This window comes from Chlorocebus sabaeus, chromosome 1 (assembly GCF_047675955.1).
Source record: "Chlorocebus sabaeus isolate Y175 chromosome 1, mChlSab1.0.hap1, whole genome shotgun sequence".
Classification (NCBI taxonomy): domain Eukaryota; kingdom Metazoa; phylum Chordata; class Mammalia; order Primates; family Cercopithecidae; genus Chlorocebus; species Chlorocebus sabaeus.
Genome location: NC_132904.1, coordinates 2924646 through 2946162, shown reverse-complemented (window position 1 = coordinate 2946162; position 21517 = coordinate 2924646). Strand labels below are relative to the sequence as shown.

Below are 21517 nucleotides of genomic sequence, written 5' to 3'. Positions count from 1 at the left end.
GTAAGAGCCCCCCCAGCCAGGAGCCCCACGCGTCTCCCCGGCCTCGGCCCCTCATTCTGGAAGCAGAGGTAGCCACGCCTCATCCTCAGGGAAGCAGGCAGAGCCCAGGGGGTGGCTTTTGTCCCCATCACTGGGCAGTGAGCTCAGGAGCTGTCTTTTAGGTAAATAGGCTCCTCCCCTCTTCCAAAGAGGCTGCCCTGCTGGCTGCTGGGGTGCAGATGCGGGGATGGGGCAGGGGTTCGCTGCAAACAGGCAACTCCCTCCTCGGGCTGGAATGCGCTGATGGGAGAACAGGAGGCTCAGGAGGGGCCCTTGACCCCATCTGGTGGGCAGCCCCACTTCCTGGAGGAGCACAGAGGAGGGCATGCAAGACCTGAGTCCCATGCTCACAGGCCCCTGCGCACCTGGTGCTCCCCTGGGGCCCTGGGAGAGCCGTGAACGAGACAGACCTGGGCCCTGGGCCTGGGCCTCCAGCGTATGGGCAGCAGGAAACACAGATGATAAACCCACAAACACAAGACGAGGCTGGGGAGTGGGTGAGGGAGGCAAGCCAGGCCATGGGCTCTTTCTGAAGATGTGAGTGACAGGAGGGAGGATGGCATTCCAAAAAGAGGGACCACCGGTGCACGAGCCCAAGGCAGGGGGCAGGCGGCAGGCGGCAGTGTCCCCAGAGCATGCCTGCAGCTGAACAGCCAGGGTGGCTGACTCCCCGCAGCTGGAGAGAACTCATGTGGCCCTGGGCACCGTGGGGCGCCTCAGGAAGGGGAGTCCAGAAGGAATCACAGGATCTAAGCTTCCACTGGGCCACTTGGGTGCGGGCTGAGGAAGCTGGGCTCTGGGGTGGGCGCTGTCAGGAAAGTGGGGCTCTGTGGTCTGGGATCTTGTCATTCTCATCCGGGAGGCGAGATGAGCAAGGCCGTGGCTGTCACTGAGGGCAAGGGGCAGCCCATGGCTGTCACTGAGGGCAAGGAGCAGTCCTGGTTTCCACAGGAAAGGGGAATTAGGTCCTTGCTGTTGTTTGGACAGCGTCGTGTTCACATCTTGCTCTGCAGAGGCCCAGAGCGGGCTCCTCCGTGGTCTGTGAAATCCTTGTGTTCAGTGGAACACCATGGCCTCCCTGTGGGCTGCCGTTCCCACAGAGCTCAGACTTCCGTGCACGGATGAGAAGGTTAGGATGGGCCTGTGGGGAGTGGACTGAGGACCCCGGGGGCCTCGGGCTGAGAGTATTGGGGAAGCCACCAGCGGGTTAGGCAAGGGCCTTGGGATAGCCGAGGGGCGGGGGTGGACACTGGGCCACTCATAGGGAAGAGCCATTGGTAGGAGAAAGCTGAGGGTGCCCTGGACCCAGCTGTGATGGAGAAGGGAGAAGTGGGCAGACTCAGGGTATTTTGGAAGGTGGTTTGGGCAGATCTCAGCCAGATGGTGATGAGCAACGCTGCTGTGAGCCAGGCAGGGCGGGCTGCTGCAGGTGCGAGCCTGGGGCTCCAGGCAGAGGGCATGGAGCGGGCAGCCAAGGAGTCCGGGTACCCAACCTTCAGAGGCCGAGCACAGATAAGGCTTCACAGAGGTAGGGCAGGAAGGTGGCAGGAGCCAGGAGCCCAGGTGTCTCAGAGCCAGCTGGGCCGAGAGGTAGGGCAGGATGAGAAGCAGGGATGGCTGCTGGAGCAGTGAGAGACGATGGGAACCTACAGCAAGACAGTCTCAGTAGAGAAGAGGGCAGAAGCCTGGTGCAGAGGGTTAAGGAGGACGGGAGCACGTGGACAGAGCAGGAAGATTCCTGACAGCTGAAGCTACCCATGATGTCCAAGCCCCAAAGCTGGCTTGGAAATCAAAGCTATAGCACTGGGCTCCCTGTGACCCCTCATGGGGTCAGACATGGCTCCTGGGTGTCCACGCACACTATCCACTAGGCCAGTGCCATGAGGATCTGTCCGTGGCCCTGCATGCACAGAGAGGCGAAGCCATTTGCCTGAGTCCCAGCAGCGGGGATGAGATCCTGACGCAGGACTCAATAGGCCACGCTCCATCTTGCCCCCTCCCTGGGGCAGCTGCTGTCGGGCTAAAAATGCAGAGAGCGCAGAGTTCAGATCTCACCTCTGCCGTATAGCAGCTGTGTGACCTTGGGCAAGTCACTTGTCCCCTCTGTGGAGGGGGAGGAACAGTGTCCCGGTACCCCGGGGCTGCGGTGAGGTGCAAATCTGGAGTGAAGTCACTTATTCGGGAGCTGTGGTGAGGGTTAGGTGTCTCAGAAAAGGAGGAGATGAAGGGGCCTTCGTGAGTGGCACACAGGCTTCGGAAGTGAGGGGTGAGTTCACAGTGCCCGTGTCGGTTTCGCGGTGTAGGCTCACCTCCAAACTCACCCAGTTGTCCACATTCAATATCTGAAGGCTTCTGTATACAAGTCATACCTCAATACAGTGGTTCAAAAACAGAAAAAGAAAGTTACAATAATGTTTTTTAAAAAATGGAAGAGCAGGCCAAATCCCTGCCTCCCCAGGCAGCCGTGAGGACAGGGTGGGCTGCAGCCTCTCTGTTCCCTGAGCCCAGGGTCCCACGATGCACAGACAGGTTTCAACAGCAGGTGTTGGGAGGCTGTAGCCTGGACTTTGAAGGGGCAGGGCATGGGGTCCCTGCACCAGGTGCGGAGAGAGGAGCAGGCCTGGACCCGGGCTGCAGGTGCCCCAGGGGCGAGGTGGAGACGCATTGGGAAGAGTTCACATCTGATGGGGTTGAGGCAGCCTCATGAGGCTATGGGAGCCGAGCCAGGGATTTACACCCAAAGGGGTGGCAGGTACAACCTCCTCCAGCCAGAGCTGCCACTGTCCTGCCACCCCTTCCTCCCGGCTCTTCTGGGCGGGGCCTGACTGCAGCCTGTCTGCCGCAGCTGGGCGAGGCGTCCCAAGTGGAGACGGTGTCAGAGGAGAACAAGAGTCTGATGTGGACCCTGCTGAAGCAGTTGCGGCCGGGCATGGACCTGTCCCGTGTGGTGCTGCCCACGTTCGTACTGGAGCCACGCTCCTTCCTGAACAAGCTCTCCGACTACTACTACCACGCAGACCTGCTCTCCAGGTGGGCGCCACGCCGGGAGGGGCACCCCACACCTTGTCCTGCATCTGCATGAGACCCCGCAGCCCCCTCGGCACCTCCCTGCCCTGTTGGGGCTTCCAGAGAATCCCCTGGCTGATCCCAGCCCACTGTTCCTGCAGCTCTAGCCTCCTGGGGGCCCTGTCTCTAAGATGGGCCTGGGTGGAGCCAGGGCCATCCGTGGTGAGAGGGGGGTCAGTCCCCAGCACTTGCCATGCACCCTGAGCCCTGCACCCTCGAGCCGGATGGGATGGGCTGTGGAGGCTGGAAGGGGCAGCCGAGGCTGGAAGGGGCTGCAGAGGCAGGAAGGGGCAGCAGAGGCTGGAAGGGGCTGCAGAGGGAGGAAGGGGCAGCAGAGGCTGGAAGGGGCTGCAGAGGGAGGAAGGGGCAGCAGAGGCTGGAAGGGGCTGCAGAGGGAGGAAGGGGCAGCAGAGGCTGGAAGGGGCTGCAGAGGCTGGAAGGGGATGCAGAGGCAGGAAGAGGATGCAGAGGCTGGAAGGGGATGCAGAGGCTGGAAGGGGATGCAGAGGCTGGAAGGGGATGCAGAGGCTGGAAGGGGATGCAGAGGCTGGAAGGGGATGCAGAGGCTGGAAGGGGATGCAGAGGCTGGAAGGGGATGCAGAGGCTGGAAGGGGATGCAGAGGCTGGAAGGGGATGCAGAGGCTGGAAGGGGATGCAGAGGCTGGAAGGGGATGCAGAGGCTGGAAGGGGATGCACAGGCTGGAAGGGGCAGCAGAGGCTGGAAGGGGATGCACAGGCTGGAAGGGGCAGCAGAGGCTGGAAGGGGCTGCAGAGGCAGGAAGGGGCAGCAGAGGCAGGAAGGGGCTGCAGAGGCAGGAAGGGGCTGCAGAGGCTGGAAGGGGCTGCAGAGGCTGGAAGGGGGCAACAGAGGCAGGAAGAGGCCTGCAGGCTCGGGAGCCAGGCAGAGGGAGCAGGGTGGGAACAAGAGCATGGGCAGGGAGGCTTCCTGGAGACAGGGGCACCCTGGCAGCCCAGGTCAGCAGTGTCCTCTCTGCCCCAGTGTGGGAGCAGCCCTGGCACTTTCTGATTAGAAGAACCCACTTCCCCGGAGAAAATTCTCCCGCTTGGGGGTGACCAGAGCGCCTGGGCCAAGCAGCCTGTTTCCAGCTGAGCGGGTGGAGGTTGGGATGGTAGGAGGGAGGGTCAGGGAAGGGAGGTGGCCACGGCCCTGGAGCTGGGGTCAGCGTTCTCCCGCCCATGGCAGGGCTGCGGTGGAGGAGGATGCCTACAGCCGCATGAAGCTGGTGCTGCGGTGGTACCTGTCTGGCTTCTACAAGAAGCCCAAGGTGAGCCCCTGCCAGCCAGGGAGGGCGGGGCTGCGGCCCAGGGGTCTGTCTGCTCAGCCCTTGTCCCTTGGCACTTTCCCAAGTCCCCAGGCCATCCCCTACCCCACATGGCCTTGAAGGATCCTGGTCACCCCCACAGAGGGCCCTGGTCCTTGACAGGGTGAGGGCCCTGGATGGCTCAGGCCAGGCCCCCAAGGGTAGTCTCATCCCTCAAGGCCCCACGCTGGACCCCTTCCCCACCCCACAAGAAAACAGCCTCAGGCCTCAGGCCATGCTAGAGGTGATGCCAAAAGAAAGGGGCTTTCAACCCTAAACCTCAAGGTACCTTTGGGATCTGTGGTTTTCACAAATTTTTAGCCATGGAACCCCCTTTTAGAACCCCAAACCCAGGACTCCAGTGACAGCAGGGCTGCTCTGGTTGTAGTGAGGGAGAAGGCCTGCAGCTCCCCTGACCCACCACGGAGGCCTGGGGTTCCATGGGAAGCAAGTTTGAAAACCACGACCCTAGTTCCATGTCTTCGTTGTGCAGATGGGGAAACTGAGGCTCAGAGAGGAGAAAGGATGGCCCGAGTTGCACAGCAGGTTTGGGGTGGAGGCAGGACTCCTGACGGCCTGGTGCCTTCGTGGCTTTCAGCAGGCTGTGTGCAGGTTACACCCAAGGTCCAGGGAGAGTGTGACAAGGTCAGGGTCTTGTGTCCCCTCTCCGAGCTAAGAAGTAGACAGGGTTCCCCTGAGGCTGTCCCCCAAGAATGTGAACCACAGGCAAAGCATCGTCCCACCGAAGCAGCGGTGAGGTGTTGTTCCCAGATGCCAGCAGCAAACCAGGCCAGCAGGCAACGGGGAGCCCACCCACGCTGCCCCTCAGTGCGCATCCCTCACCTGCTCTGCACAGCGGGCCTCTTCCCACCTGGTTCCTCACACGAGTCTCTGTTGTCCACAGGGAATCAAGAAGCCGTACAACCCCATCCTGGGGGAGACCTTCCGCTGCTGCTGGTTCCACCCCCAGACTGACAGCCGTACATTCTACATAGCAGAGCAGGTAAGAGCACCTCCGCTGCACCCGGCCTGGGCGCGGGACTCTGTGGGGGCGGGGCACTGGCAGCAGGCAAGGGCAAGCGTGACCCCGAGGGCCCGCTTCCTGGGGGCCCCACGTCCTACGCAGCGGAAGGGCTGTGGACCCAGCCGCTGCCAATAGGGATTCTTGCAGAAAGTGCAGACCCCACCATGGCTGTGACAGCAGACAGTGTCCCCCCCAGAGGGAGGACCGTGTGTCCCCTCTCCCAAGGAGGCCTTCTAGGGCAACTTAGGGCTCCCAAGCCCCACAGCTGAGGCCTACCTGCTCTGGGCGTCATGAGCGAGAGCCAGGAAGGCCCCTACCCGAATCCTGGGACCAGGGGAGGGGATGTGACGTCAGGGACAGGGAGGGGTTTTTGGGGGGGAATCTGGGATTACCTGTTTCCGAGGCTGTTTACAGAGCCGCCTCCCTGCCTGCAGGTGTCCCACCACCCTCCCGTGTCTGCCTTCCACGTCAGCAACCGGAAGGACGGCTTCTGCATCAGTGGCAGCATCACAGCCAAGTCCAGGTTCTATGGTGAGGGGGTCACCCCGGGCGCCCCCTGGGGCCTCAGGGAAATGCGATGGTCAGGGGGGCTCCAGGAGCCAGTGGACCAAGATCTCAGGTGGAGGCCATGTGCCTGTCCCTTCCAACCCCTCGTAGTCAGAGACCATGTGGTGGTCAAGTGCTCAGACCCAGGCATCAGGCACAGCTGGCCTGTAGCTCCCCTGAGCTGAGAGTGGGCACCTTTTGTAGGGACGTTGTGAGGACTGAGAGGGGGCACCTACATGGAAAGGTGCAGACTGGGGCTGAGCAGCCCCACAGCACTGCATGACTATTTCAACTGGCTAAAATGAAATGAAACTCAAGGTCGGGCACGGTCGCTCACGCCTGTAATCCCAGCACTTTGGGAGGCCGAGGTAGGTGGATCACCTGAGGTCAGGAGTTTGAGAACAGCCTGGCCAACATGGTGAAACCCCGTCTCTACTAAAAATACGAAAATTAGCCGAGCATGGTGGCACGCGCCTATAATCCCAGCTACTTGGGAGGCTGAGGCAGCGGAATCGCTTGAACCCGGTGTGAGGGTTGCAGTGAGCCAAGATGGTGCTACTGCACTCCAGCCTGGGTGCCAGGGTGAGACTCTGTCTCAAAAAAAAAAAAAAAAAAAAAAAAAAGAACTGAAACCAGAGTCCCTCTGTTGCCACATCACACAGGCTCAGTGTTGGGTCTGGAGTGGGACAGGCAGGAGGGAAGCTCTGGTCTTCACAGACAGCCCCATTGGATTGCGCTGCTCTGGGGCCTGGCAGCCTCAGGTGCTCAGAAAGTGTCCATTTGCATTTCATCCCATCCATTGTACCTTTTTCATCAGTTTCATCCATGGACAGGTGTGCGCCTGTTGCCTCTGTGTGCCCGGCTCTCTGCTGGGTGTGTGGAAGTCTGGCAGAGGGTCCCAGGTTCGACCCTCAGGTTCAGCCCACCTTTTCCACCTCTGTCCTCTCCTCACCAGCAGTGCCTGTGACTCTTGGCCCCGAGCGGGGCGCGCTCCCTCCACATGGACGTTTAAAATCTGAGCAGGGCTCAGGCGGGTCTGAAAAAGTTTGCAGACTCCACCCTGTGAATCTTCAGTTTGTGACTGCAATAAACCACTAACACATCAAAGGTGAAATAACTTCTCAGCACAGATGTCCTGTGCACACCGGACAGGGATTTTACAGAATCTGAGGCCCAGAGAGGTTAAGTGACTCACGCACAGTCACACCACTGGAGGTGCCAGGAGCATGTTCAGCTGTTGGTAGGGGCTCAGACCCTGTGATTTAGGGGTAGCCTCAGGTGTGAAGGGGCTGTCCCCACTCACTGGTCCTGCTGCCTCTTGTCTCTGCAGGGAACTCGCTGTCGGCACTGCTGGACGGCAAAGCCACGCTCACCTTCCTGAACCGAGCCGAGGATTACACCCTCACCATGCCCTACGCCCACTGCAAAGGTGAGAGGCTCAGCCACCCACCCCGAGGGCAGAGCGAGGCTCCTCCCTCAGTGAGAGCGGCTAGGTGCTAAAACCCTTTGGTTGTTGCTTGAAGAAATCTTTACTTCACCTTCACTCACCCATGACTTTTTTTTCTTTTTTTTGAGAAGGAGTTTCACTCTTATTGCCCAGGCTGGAGCGCAATGGCGCAATCTTGGCTCCAAGTAGCTGGGATGACAGGCATGCGCCACCACGCCCAGCTAATTTTGTATTTTAGTAGGGTTTCACCATGTTGGTCGGGCTGGTCTCGAACTCCCGACCTCAGGTGATCCGCCCGCTTCGGCCTCCCAAAGTGCTGGGATTACAGGTATGAGCCACTGTGCCCAGCCTTGCCCATGACTTTTGAAGGTGGGTAATTCCAGGTGGAGGCTGTTTTATTTGAATATGTGCGTTGTGCTTTTTTGCCTTGTGGCTTCCACTGCTGTGCGGGATGATTAGCTGTCAGCTTATTTGTTACATAATCTGCTTTTCCCTGTAGCTGCTTTGAAGATACTCTCCTTGCCTTGGTACCCTGTAGTCTTGCTATAGTGTTTCAATGTTCGGATTTCTTTTTTGTTTTTTCATTAATAGATTTTCCTTTTTACAGTAGTGTTGTGTTTACAGAAAAATTGAGCAGGAAGTACAGAGAGTTCTTGTGTATCCCTTACACACAGTTTCCCCTGTTACTAACATCTCACACTGAGGTGCTACATTTGGTACCATCGATGAGCCAATACTGATACATTGTTACTAACTGAGTACACAGTTCTCCTTCCCTTTCCCTCCTTGTGTTGCTCATTCTGTGGGTTTTGATAAATACAGAAGGACAGGTATCTGCCATTACCATATCTCACAGAATAGTTGCACCACCCTAAAAATCTCTTAGGATTAGACATGAATAGATGGATCCACATATTCCTCAGTCCCCCCAGGCCCTGGCAAAATAATAGTTTTGCCTTTTCCAGAATGTCGTGTAGTTGGAATCATATGGTGTGGAGCCTTTTCAGATTGACTTCTTTCACTCAGCAATATGCACTTAAAGATTCCTCCACTAGGCGTGGTGGCTCATGCCTATAAATCCCCGTGCTTTGGGAGGTAGAAGTGGGGGGATCACTTGAGCCCAAGAGTTCAAGACCAGCCTAGGCAACATGGCAAAACCCTGTCTCTACAAAAAGTACCAAAAAATTAACCAGGCATGGTGGTGCATCTGTGGTCCCAGCCTTGGGAGGTTGAAGTGGGAGGATAACCTGAGCCCAGGAGGCAGAGGCTTTGAGGAGCCATCATGGTACCAGTGCACTCCAGCCTGGGCAGCAGAGTAAGACCCCATCTCAAAAAAAAAAAAAAAATCCTTGCCTGGCGCAGTGGCTCACGCCTGTAATCCCAACACTTTGGGAGGTCAAGGCGGGTGGATCACCTAAGGTCGGGAGTTTAAGACCAGCCTGACCAACATGGAGAAACCCCATCTCTACTAAATATACAAAACTAGCCAGGTGTGGTGGCGCATGCCTGTAATCCCAGCTACTCGGGAGGCTGGGGCAGGAGAATCGCTTGAACCCGGGAGGTGAAGGATACGGTGAACTGAGATCATGTCATTGCACTCCAGCCTGGGCAACAAGAGAGAAACTCCATTTCAAAAAAAAAAAAAGAGGCCGGGCGCGGTGGCTCAAGCCTGTAATCCCAGCACTTTGGGAGGCCGAGACGGGCGGATCACGAGGTCAGGAGATCGAGACCATCCTGGCCTACACGGTGAAACCCTGTCTCTACTAAAAAATACAAAAAACTAGCCGGGCGAGGTGGCGGGCGCCTGTAGTCCCAGCTACTCGGGAGGCTGAGGCAGGAGAATGGCGTGAACCCGGGAGGCGGAGCTTGCAGTGAGCTGAGATCCGGCCACTGCACTCCAGCCTGGGCGACAGAGTGAGACTCCGTCTCAAAAAAAAAAAAAAAAAAAAAAAAAAAGAAAAAAATCCTTCATGTCTTTTTATGGCTTGATAGCTCTGGATTTCTTTTTAATTTTTGCTGATTGAGGATGTTTGTTTGTTTGAACTCTTTGAAACTGAGGTTTCGTGGCTTTGATGAAGTCCGGAAATTTTTAGCCATTTTTTTTTAAGTGCCTCACTCCTGATTTCCCCATTTTTCCTAGAACTCCAATGAGACTGAATTTAAACCATCTCCTCCTTTGCTTTGTCTTTCTTATTGTTTCCATCATATCTCTTATCTCTTTGCATTCTAGATTATTTATTTAGATGTATCTTTAATTAACTTGATGTATAACTCATCCACTGAGTTTTCCATTTTGATATATTGTTTCCCAAGAAGTTCTACTTGGTTTCATATCAAACCTGCCTGGTTTTTTTGTTTGTTTGTTTTTGGGGTTTTGTTTTGTTTTGTTTTGAGACGAAGTTGGAGTTTCACTCTTGTTGCCCAGGCTGGAGCGCAATGGTGCCATCTCAGCTCACTGCAACCTCCGCCTCCTGGGTTCAAGCAATTGTCCTGCCTCAGCCTCCTGAGTAGCTGGGACTACAGGCATGAGCCACCACACCTAGCTAATTTTTTGTATTTTTAATAGAGATGGGGTTTCTCCATGTTGGCCAGGTTGGTCTCAAACTCCTGACCTCAGGTGATCTGCCCGCCTCGGCCTCCCAAAGTGCTGGGATTACAGGTGTGAACCACTGCGCTCTGCCTTGCCTGTTCTTTTGTACTCGTACGTTGTTCCTCGGTCATGTTTGCAATCCTTTCTGGTAAATCTTTGAGCATTGTAATAAACACAGTGTTTTGTCATCTCTAGCTGGTCATTCTGATATTCTAATTTATTTGCTGCTGTGTCCTCACTGTCCATAGTGATACCCTCGAAGGTGCTCAATAATTATTCGAAGAATGGCTGTATTTAGTAAAACCTCGGGATTCTAATTTGCTAGTTTTTTCTTTGTTTGTTTTCGTTTTGTTGGCTGAAATTGTTTTGTTGGCTCTCACATTTTCTTAGTAGGTTGTTTATGGGGCACAGAGGAAGTAGAGATTTGAATCCCAAACTCACCCTACACATTCGTGGAGAGTTCTGGGGTTTCTTTTTAACCCCTAGAGCACAGGCCCAAAACGAATGTTCCCTTGACTCTCCCTCTGGGATGAACGGGCTTTCTGCGGCTGTTCCTTTTGTTGAGTGTGTAGCCACGTGAGAGTGCCTGCTCTGTGGAAATGTCTCGGAAAAAATCTCTCCTGGTTACTCTGACCCAAGGACCTGTCTACCGTTTCCCACGGGAACCTCAGAAACCAAGATCTCAGATCAACAAATGCCTCTCCTTCTCTTCCCCGTCTTTCCTCTTCTCCTCCTCTCCTCCTCCCGTCTTCTCCCTCTTTATTTTTTCTTGTAGGGGAGTTCCCATATTTTTTTGCTTGCTCATTGACTCCTCCATGCTTCATAGATTTTTTTCAACTTTTTATTATGGCAAAGTTCAAACATATATAGAAGCACAGTTCACCCCACGTACCCTCAGCACAGCAAGCCAGCCACCTTCAGGCTCTCTCCCGAGTTAATTGGAAGAAAATCCCAGATGTCATATCATGTCATTTGTGTATTTTATTTTATATCACTAAAGATAAGGATTTCCCTTCTTTCCTTCTTTTTTTTTTTTTTTTTGACAGAGTCTTGCTGTGTCACCCAGGATGGAGTGCAGTGGTGTGATCTCAGCTCACTGCAACCTCCACCTCCCGGGTTCAAGCGATTCTCCTACCGCAGCCTCTCGTGTAGCTGGGATTACAGGCATGTGCCACCACACTCAGCTAATTTTTGTATTTTAGTGGAGATAGGGTTTCACTATGTTGGCCAGGCTTGTCACAAACTCCTGACCTCAAGTGATCAGCCTGCCGCAGCCTCCCAAAGTGCTGGGAGTATGGGCTTGAGCCCCTACGCCAGGCCAGGATTTCCCTTCTTAACCATAGCCACAGTACTGTCATCCGACCAAAAACAAACAAACAAACAAACTCTTCGTTATCATCAAGTCTGCAGTCTAGGTTCAGATCCCCAGCTGCCATGTGCCTGTGTCTTGATCCCCCACACACATGACAGCTGGCCGTTTGGCTAAGTCTCTGCATCAGGCCATGCTCTGTGCATGACTGCCCTGTGTTTACATCTCCTTTGTGTCCCTCCCTCCTGTTTTTCCCTTGCAGTATATTAGTCATTTCCTCCTAGTCCCCTCCAGCATGGATTTTCCTGGCTGCATTCCTCTGCCCTGGGGATTTCCTATAAACCACCAATTGATTTGATCTCTAGTCGCCTGATCACGTTCAGCACAATTTTTTCAACACGACGCTTAATCAGGGGTTTCGTGTCTTTCCACAGCAGGGTGCACAGGGCCTGTTGTTCTTTGTGACATTAGTGAACATTGATTCTCAACGTCTGGATCCGTTCATGTATCAGGCATTGCTAGATAATGACGTTCCATCCTCTTTCACTAAATCACCGGAAGGCTTCTTGAAAGAGAAACTTCCCCTTGTCTACTACGCGGTTACCCAACAGGATTGGTTTATTTTAGGATAAATCCCAGGTTTTTTATCTTTTCAAAATAATGACTTTTTTCCCCTGCTGTCTTCCAAAGGTGATTGGCGAAGGTCATTATTGCCATGTATTATTTGATAGGAACATATTTGGTGATTTCAGAACCTTTCAGTTGTTAACTTTATTGATACTGATATTGCCCCATCTTTGGCCAGTGGGGGCCATAGTTGGCTCTGGGGCCCCCTGCACACCCCAGTAGCTCGGCTGGCGTCCTTCCTTCTGCCCTGACCACGTGTGGACCTAGGACATTTCCTACACTAGACCTCAAATCGACCATTTCTCCAGGAAGCTCCAGTTTCCTTTCACTAGGAAATAATATTTAGTGATCACAATCTGGAGGTCAGATCTGTTTTGTTTTTCTTTTTTTTTTTTCTTTTTTTTTTTTTTTTGAGACAGAATCTCACTCTGTTGCCCAGGCTGGAGTGCAGTGGTGTGATCTCGGCTCACTGCAACCTCCGCCTCCTGGGCCTTCTTCCTCTCCTTGGAGCCTGGAGACCCCCTCAGAGCTGCACAGAGATGCCCCTTTGTCTTTCTAGGCCGCATAGCTTCCCATCGTGCGCATGGACCAGGGTGCACTCACACAGCCCCCTCTGGAGGGATTTGCGGGTATTTCAAGCCTTTGTTGTGACAAGTAGCTTGTTGTTTCTTTTCTTCATTTTTAAGAGACATATTTTGCAACACATTTCTAAGTGGTTTTTAGAGTGCAAATGTTTGGGTTTTGATGGCGGCGGTGGTGGTGCTTCTTTAATTAGATTAACTTCTCCATATGCCAGAAATGGAAGAGTTGTTCTTTCCTTCATTAATTGAACAAAAAAAAAGTATTAATTTTTTTAAACATACGGGATGCCATCGTGGGTGCTGGTGCCCACTGTGTTCCGGGTGCCATTCTGGGACGCAGCAGTGAGTGAGAAGATGCCTGCCCTCAGGAGCCTGACGTCGGAGCGGGAACTGTGGAGTCAAGTGAAGCACGATGCATGCCTCATGGCGCTGGTGGCCTCCCGGAAGCCTGGAACAGGAGGCGACACATGGCATGAGCAAAGGCCCTGGCGAGGACAGAGCCCCCTTAGTCGGGGAGACGGCCCCTCAGGGACCAGACGTGCCTCCCAGGCTCCACGCCCTCACCAGCCTCTCCCTGTAGGCTCTGATCCTGGCGCCTCCTGTCCTTCTCACACTCCCAGGGACTGACACAGGCCTCCCAGGGGTTGGTGCTGCTGGGTTGGGACTCAGCAGGGCCTGGGGCTCAGCAGGGCTGGGGCTGCCTGGCCCCTGACACTGGCTGCATTTCAGGAATCCTGTATGGCACGATGACCATGGAGCTGGGTGGGAAGGTCACCATCGAGTGTGCGAAGAACAACTTCCAGGCCGAGCTGGAATTCAAACTCAAGGTAGCGCTGGCTGCAGCCTGGGGGAGACGAGGCCAGGGAAAGAACGAGGCCTTGGCGATCCCCCTCACACCCTCTCCAGGCCCCAAGGAAGGTTCCCCAAGGCAGTGCACATGCAGGGAACAGCTCCTGACATCCCAGAACACAGACAGGGCCCAGAGAGGGGAGGCTGCTGCCTGCAGCCACACAGCGGAGCCAGCCCAGGCCCTGTCTCTGTGGCAGGGACCCTGCATCCTTGAGCAGAGGCGTGAGGGTCCCCAAGGCCTTGTTGGCTAGTGTTGGGTCCATCCTCCTGGGCTCCCAGGTACCCCAAGAGAATAACTGTTCCGTGCCCCCATGAGGATGTGACTCTGAAGGCCCCAGCCCCCGCTCACTGGGCTCTGTTCTGGGTGTGGCCCTGCAGCCCTTCTTCGGGGGTAGCACCAGCATCAACCAGATCTCGGGAAAGATCACGTCGGGAGAGGAAGTCCTGGCGAGCCTCAGTGGCCACTGGGTAAGGGGCCGTCCCTCAGGGCAGGCACGGCCGGGCGGTCATCGCCAGGCCAGCCTCTGACCCCGCTGGCCATCTGGGGCAGGACAGGGACGTGTTTATCAAGGAGGAAGGGAGTGGAAGCACTGCGCTTTTCTGGACCCCGAGCGAGGAGGTCCGCAGACAGAGGCTGAGGCAGCACACGGTGCCGCTGGAGGAGCAGACGGAGCTGGAATCCGAGAGGTGAGGCCCTTCGGCGCCCAGGGACCCTGCTGATCACAGCCTGGCATGGCTGGGCAGGCAGGTCAGCAGGGCTACAGTGCTGTGAGCGTGGCCCCAGGATGTCCCTGGCAGGGAGGGCAGGCCTGGTGCATCCCTGGTGGCAGATCACGTGTCCTGGAAAGGACAGATGGAGGGAGGGGGTGTGGCCTGGAGTGGAGCTGGCTCCCCCTGACCTCTCACTGCCTCACTGCCGGTGGGTGACCAACAGGGGAGGTCCCTGCAGGGCAGGAGGTGGGAGCTTAGTTTTGGAAAAACCCATCTCATGGACAAAAGAAAAGCTCCCTTCAAAGTAGTGAGCTCCCTGTCACTGGAGGTAATCAGGCAGAGTTGCTCTGTGCCTTCCTTCTGGTGCCAAGGGGCCCTGATTCCCAGCTGCCTAGGAGTCAGGCTGCCCGGGCCACTGACTCAGGGCGGGTCCCTGGCCCGCAGGCTCTGGCAGCACGTCACCAGGGCCATCGGCAAGGGCGACCAGCACAGAGCCACACAGGAGAAGTTTGCACTGGAGGAGGCACAGCGGCGGCGGGCCCGAGAGCGGCAGGAGAGCCTCACACCCTGGAAGCCGCAGCTGTTCCACCTGGACCCCATCACCCAGGAGTGGCGCTACCGATATGAGGAGTGAGTGCTGGCAAAGCCCTGGGGGCCACGGGGTGGGGCTGGGCCTAGCAGATGGGCTGAGAAGGGCCCAGAGGCTCCCAGCTTCCTTCTGACCTTCAGCCTGTCCTCTGGAGGAGCCAGTGGAGGAGGGTCAGATAGTGACACCCCCTACCGCCAGTCCTTACTGCAGGCCCTGCCCATGGGGTATGGGCAGTGGTCATTCTCCTGGAGGTCTCTGGCCACTGTTGGGGGGCAGAAGGCTGGGCCAGGACAGCCCCCTCACCTGAAGGCCACTGCCTGTGCTGACGGACACCCTCTGGACCCTCCAGCCACAGCCCCTGGGACCCCCTGAAGGACATCGCCCAGTTTGAGCAAGACGGGATCCTGCGGACCCTGCAGCAGGAGGCTGTGGCCCGCCAGACCACCTTCCTGGGCAGCCCAGGGCCCAGGCATGAGGTCAGCACCCCAGAGGCCCCACCCAGGGCTGCTCTGAGCTGCACGTGTGGCCACCACCACCCTTCGCTCCTCACCTCGCTCCTCCCTTCCCCTCGCTCTGTTAAGTCTTAGCCCTTGTCTCCCAGTGGACCTGGGACACAAGCGTAGGCCCTCACATCCTTATCCCCCAGCCCCCTCGTCCCCTTTCCCTCTCTGCCCAGCGTGAGACTCAGGAAACCAGAATTTGCAGGATGCTTAGTTCTAGGGGCACCTTGGCATGTGGGACCCTGTGTCTACTGTCTCTCAGTCCACTGCCCCCAAAGTCTCCCTCTGCCAAGTTAGCAGCCACATTATCCCATTCCACTGATGAGGAAACAGAAGATCAGGGCAGCCCAGGGCCCTGCCCAGGTAGGAGGAGGAGGAGCCAGCACTTGCCCAGATCCTGGGTCTGGAAAGGGGAAGCAGGACAGCAGGGAGACTCCGCAGAGGAACGCGAGGAAGTTGCCTTGGGCGGCCACCAGGTGGCGCCAAACCCACACGCCCCCCCCCCCGTTCCAGGTGTGCTGAGCCTCACCAGCCGTGCACCTACTGCGTGCAGAGCATGCAGAGTACGGCCAGTGCTCACCCGCGGCAGGCAGGATGGGGCATGTTCCCCAGCTGATGCCATCTGGGCCAGACTCAGATGAGAGGCCATGCTTGCCTGATGGTCCTAACTTCCCCAGAAAGCTGGGGGCCACGGTATCTCCTTGGCCTCATATCCCATGCTCTGCCTGCCAAGGGACCAGGGAAGAAGCCTCAGGAAGGCAGACAGATGCACCCCTGCACCCCCTTTGTCTGCAGCACAGTTTCCATCCCCCTGAGCTCAGGCCAGACAGCTAGCTCCCGCCTTCCCTTGGCTCCAGCCCCTGCCAGTCCCACTCCTCAGCCCCTCCCCACCGATCTCCAGCAGATGTCCATCCCCAATGCCCTCTGCAGCCTCCCACCCCTCAGCCTCTGCAGTCAGCCTGGGCTCCGCCATGCCTCAAAAACCGTCCCATGGAGTACCCTGTGGCCAAACCCACCTGCCCCACCTCTGACCCCACCTGTCCTGGCTCTGACCCAACTGCACCATCGCTGACCACACCCAATGCAGAGTGTCCCTGGCACCTCTCTGGCCCAAAAGGCTTGTTACGTGGTGGTTCCACAGCCAGGTTCTGCCCTTTCCCCACCCCTGAGCATCGGTTCCTGTCCTGGGTTCCTTGTGAGCTCAAGTAAGGGCTGAATGGATGAGCCCTGCCTGCACTCCTGGGGTTGTGAGCAGCCAGCTGAGTCTGGGGGCTCCCCCCTGGAGATGCCCCTTGACATGGGGAACCCTAGCCATCTGGGGTTCCTATGGACCCGCCAGCTCCCACAGTGGCCTCGGCTTTCATCTGTCCTCGTGGTTCAGGGGTCAGAACCACCCTCGGCCCCCCATGCTTTCATCTCTGCATTTATTCGATGCCACCCCGTGGTGGGCCCAGGGCAGGTGCATCTGTACCGCCTTGCAGGCCCTTGCTCACTGTGAGGGTTCAGCAGCTCTGTCTCACCCATGAGGAAACAGGCCCAAAGGGGCCGTGGCTACTCCAGGCCATGCCAGGGCTGAGACAGACCCCTCCAGCCAGCTCCACAGTCCAGCAGCTGCCCTCCCTGCCGGCTGCCGCCTCTAATACTGTCCTGGCATAAGCATGCCACCATGTCCCTGGGGCCTGGGCAGGGGGCGTGGGTGGCTCTCAGCTGCAGCAGCTCTGTTTCTCCGCAGAGGTCTGGCCCAGAGCAGCGGCTTCGGAAGGCCAGCGACCAGCCCTCTGGCCACAGCCAGGCCACGGAGAGCAGTGGATCCACGCCTGAGTCCTGCCCAGAGCTCTCGGACGAGGAGCAGGATGGTGACTTTATCCCTGGTGAGCCCCCTCGGGCCCAGCCCCAAGGCCTCTGTCTGGTTCGCGCCTCAGATGCTGACCTGGCTGGTGGGGAAGCCAGAGAAGCACCTGCCCAGATGTAGGGCAGCCTCCCAGCAAAAGCTCCTCTGCTGCCCTGAGGGGCCCCCAGCAGGCTCTGCCCTCTCAGAGTCTGGGAGGCAGCCCAGGGGCCGAAGTGGGGCATGGTGGGGGCGGGGAAGAAAGGGAGCAGGCCCAGGCCAGGGGCTCCCCAGCGGCGGGGGCGGCATAAGGGGCAGGTCTAGTGGCATCCTGCCCCTGCCCTCTGCTCCTTTCCTGTCACCAGGAGCTGTGTCTCCCCGACTTTGCCCCTGCCTCTGTAATGGATGGGCCTTGCCTTGGCCACTTCTGCCTCCCAGGCCTGTTAGAGGCTGGTCCAGCCAGGGAGTTCCCTCCAGAAACATCCTTAGCGCCCCTCCCTCATCTCCGTGTCTCCAGCTTGACCCTGCAGATTTCCCATGAGGTGGGGCGGAGGCCCGAGCTGGATGTGACCCCAGGACCCACAGGCCAGCGCCTCCGAACCTCCAGCTCATCCTCGCTTCTCCCTTCCCCTCCTGTGTCTCCCTCGGGGCCATCCCAGGCGGTGAGAGCCCATGCCCTCGGTGCAGGAAGGAGGCGCGGCGGCTGCAGGCCCTGCACGAGGCCATCCTCTCCATCCGAGAGGCCCAGCAGGAGCTGCACAGGTGGGCCACACTCATTGTGTCCATCCAGGCTCTGGGTTAGAGAGTGCGGGAGACCTGGTAGAGCTAGGGCAGGAGGTGGGGAGGCCAGGAGGCCGGGGCCGGGCTTGTCATTGGAACTGGAAAGCAAAAGACCGGCAGAGTGATGAAAGGAGGAAAACCGCCGAGGGCAAGAGAGAGGGTGTGGGAGTGGCAGGCGGTGCGGTGTGACCAACCAGCCAAGTTGGCCATGCCTGGCAGATACTGAGCCGGAGATGTCCTGGAGCCCAGAGGAAGGTGCCAGCCCAGCATGGCCTGGGGTAGCCCCAGGAGAGACCCTGAGGTGTGTGGAGCGAGGTGGCAGCCTGGGCTCACTACAGTGGCCCCGCACCTGCACACGTGGCTTCTCAGGAATGGCTGGGGAAGGAGCAAATGGGAGTGGCCGAGAGCCGGCAGTTGCAGGCCTCCAGGGCCACGTGGCCCCTTCCTGTCAGATGCCACCGATGGGGAGCAGAGCACAGGGTCCATCTCGGGTCCAAAGCTCCTGGCTCTGAGCCAGGCTGAGGCTCTCACTGGCTGTGGGGCCTTGGCTGTCGTACCTCACCCTCCCCTCTGTAAAGTGGGCTTGATATCCCAGGGTGGAATGCAGCCAGGGCACAGGCCTGGGCTCTGGGAGGCTCAAGAGCCTTCGAGAGCTGTCACTGTCCCTGTGTGAGCATTTCCAGAAGGTGCTCCCTGGTGAGGCTGTGTGGGCAAAGAAACAGGGAGGCCTGGCTCCCCAGAAGCAGATCAACTGTCAGGCAGGTGGCCAGGGCTCAGCCAGAAGCTTCTGCAGCAAACCAGATACCATGTCAGAGGCCAGGTCCTCCACGGCAAAGTACTCCAGCTCGGGGGCCAGGTCCTCCACGGCAAAGTACTCCAGCTCGGGGGCCAGGTCCTCCACAGCAAAGTACTCCAGCTCAGGGCCCAGGGTCTCCACAGCAAAGTACTCCAGCTCGGGGGCCAGGTCCTCCACAGCAAAGTACTCCAGCTTGGGGGCCAGGTCCTCCACAGCAAAGTACTCTAGCTTGGGGGTCAAGATCTCCATGGCAAAGTACTCCAACTCAGGGGCCAGGGTCTCCACGGCAAAGTACTCCAGCTCGGGGGCCAGGGTCTCCACGGCAAAGTACTCCAGCTCAGGGGTCAAGATCTCCATGGCAGAGTACTCCAGCTCAGGGGTCAGGAACTCCATGGCAGAGTACTGCTGGCAAGAGGCTCGGACAGCAGCGTCTGCTCCCTCACGGTCCTGGAGGCTGGAGTCCGAGATCTCGGTGCCGCAGGGCTGGTTTATCCTGAGACCTCTCTCCTGCCTGGCAGACGCCACCTTCTCACTGTGTCTGTGTCTTCATCTCCTCATCGTATAAGGATGCCGATCCTATGGGACCAGGGCCCACCCTAATGGTCTCAATTTAAATAAATACCTCTTTAAGGACCCCATCTCCAAATACAGTCTTATCTGAGGTGGAAGGGGTTAGGACTCCAACATATGAAGGTGGCAGAGGCATGACTCAGCCATAACCACAGAGGTGGGAGGGAGGATGTAAGAGGCTGGCTCCTCGATCCCTGAGCCTCCTCTGCCCTGGATGTGCCCAGGGAATCCCAGTGTAGCCATGGTGCCCTGGGGCCCTCCCACTAACACGCTTTCCACCCTTACCCGCTCCGATGCCCCTGGAGGGCCATCTTGTCTCCACCTCGGCCCTGGGTCCAGCACCTGGTCAAGCACCCAGGGCACCGTCCTGGCCTGTGGGAGGGGGACTTGCTGGCATTGTCACAGTCCCCATGACCTGTCCCCTGTCCTTGCAGGCACCTTTCCGCCATGCTGAGCTCCACGGCACGGGCGGCACAGGCACCGACCCCAGGCCTCCTGCAGAGCCCCCGATCCTGGTTCCTGCTCTGCGTGTTCCTGGCGTGTCAGCTGTTCATTAACCACATCCTCAAATAGGAGCCCTGGGGGCAGAGCTCCTGGCCAGCCCCAAGCCCTCCCTCCCAGGCACCCAGCACTTTAAGCCTGCTCCGTGGAGGCAGAGAGGCCTGGCAAGCACAGCCACTGTGACGGGGAGTCCAGGCGCAGGAGGGACCCGGGGTCACAACGGTGCTGCGGGCCCAGGTGTGCTAGGCCCCTCTCGGGGGGCACTGGCCTCTCTGCAGGGCCTTCTGCCCAGCGCCGGCCTTAATGCTAAAGCCAAATGCAGCTTCTGCTGTGCAACACACTCCTGGCCATCTTGCTGTGTCACCCCCTGTCCAGCCTCCACTTGCCATGGGGGATGGATGGATTTAGGGTGGGAGGGCCTGCCAGGGCCCTGGACAGTCACACCCCAGCAGCAGTGAGTGGGCAGGTTTGGAGGAGCAGCCAGGGAGCCCCGAGTGGCCCAGGAGTCCCCCCACACACATGGACGCATAGGCCTGCCTTCCTGCGACCCTGTCCATGTTGCCGGGGCCACCCTGGTGGGGCCACTGGTGGGTGCCAGGGACAGGTTAGGGCCACGCTGGGGAGGGCATTTTGGTTTTTTATTCCACCATGTGCAGTTTGGATGGGAGCCCCACAGAGGCAGGTCCTGGAACCACCTACCCCTACACCTGGACGCTCGCTCTGGTGGGGGCACGCACAGGTGGAGGTGGTTGTGGGTGCAGGGGTGTGGGGGGCACAGGGGTGTGGCCTAGCTGGCCCCGCACCTGGGCCGGGGAGGCTCAAGTTCGCCACTTTACTCAGACCGATGCACAGTCTTCCCATTTTACACTTTTTTAATAAACATAATTGCAATATTTTAGGCAGGCTGCGAGCCGCAGTCAGCCTCCGCGTCTGGCCTCAGTCCCCGTGTCAGTGCCGCTCTGCGTGTGCGTGAGCGTGTGCGTGTGTGTGAGCCTCTACACATATGTATATACATACAGAGCCTTAAACTACATCATGGCGGTGCCGTCTGAGCTGTAGCGGATGGTTTTGTTTCCAGTTTTTGTACCCATGTCCTTGTCTCCCTTCCTCCCCCATCTGGGGATGTGTCTGTGCTCCACACCTTGAAATAAACAGACACATGTGTGTTCTCTTCTTGCGGGACTTCTGGAAACAAGATGGGGACTTCCCAGGAAGACTCAAGGCCAGCGTGGAGCTGTGTGGGGCTGGGTGGAGGGGCCCAGGAGGGAGGAGGGTGCAGAGTTCACAGGGAGCCATGGGCAGCTGGCCCGCCCTGTGGAGCAAATGCTGGGAGGCTGGGGTCCCATCACCGCCCAATGAGCCAGCGGGGGACACGGAGTGACACTTCCCACAGGCGCTCCAGGCACCTCAGAGGCTGCTGGGGGGCATTGGCACAGCCCCTGAGGCCAATGCTGCCAGTCACTGAAGGGGACCCCCAGGCTGGACCACCTTACCTGCTGCCCCTTGTTTCGGTTCCACTGTGGCCACCGCCCCTGCTACTCAGACACCAAGGCCAGTGAGTGGGCCTGCCCAGGGTGCCCCTGAAGGAGGGGTGGGGGCACCTGACCACAGGCCCCATGTGACAGCAAAGGGAGACTGCAGCCCACCCCTCACAGCAACCAGAAGACGAGGGCAGCCAGGCAGTGCCCAGGAGAGGAGAACGCAAAGGGCCTTGGGTCACCACCTCCCTCTGCACCTCCCTGCCTCGACCCCCAAGGCCCCAGGAGAGGAGGGGCTGTGGCTGGGGTGGAGGGAGAGGCAGGGGGTCCTGCCCCCAGCTCCTCTAGGGAGCCTCATGTTCAC

At 58.0% G+C, this 21517-nt stretch overlaps 1 protein-coding gene across 2 annotated transcripts in view; it reads left to right on the top strand.

The window, feature by feature from the left end:
* The window catches only part of OSBPL5 (oxysterol binding protein like 5), a 78960-nt gene extending 58112 nt beyond the window's left edge, over positions 1–20848 (top strand). For both annotated transcript variants that reach the window (XM_008010885.3, XM_008010973.3), the window contains exons 10-22: positions 2885–3069; positions 4310–4391; positions 5332–5430; positions 5886–5982; positions 7328–7426; positions 13281–13378; positions 13779–13868; positions 13951–14087; positions 14556–14741; positions 15050–15176; positions 16933–17071; positions 17688–17790; positions 19609–20848. In XM_008010885.3, the coding sequence (XP_008009076.3) occupies positions 2885–3069; positions 4310–4391; positions 5332–5430; positions 5886–5982; positions 7328–7426; positions 13281–13378; positions 13779–13868; positions 13951–14087; positions 14556–14741; positions 15050–15176; positions 16933–17071; positions 17688–17790; positions 19609–19747 (1581 nt within the window). In that variant the 3' untranslated portion in view covers positions 19748–20848. The remainder of the gene's footprint in view (positions 1–2884; positions 3070–4309; positions 4392–5331; positions 5431–5885; positions 5983–7327; positions 7427–13280; positions 13379–13778; positions 13869–13950; positions 14088–14555; positions 14742–15049; positions 15177–16932; positions 17072–17687; positions 17791–19608) is intronic.
* Positions 20849–21517: the final 669 nt, after the last annotated feature.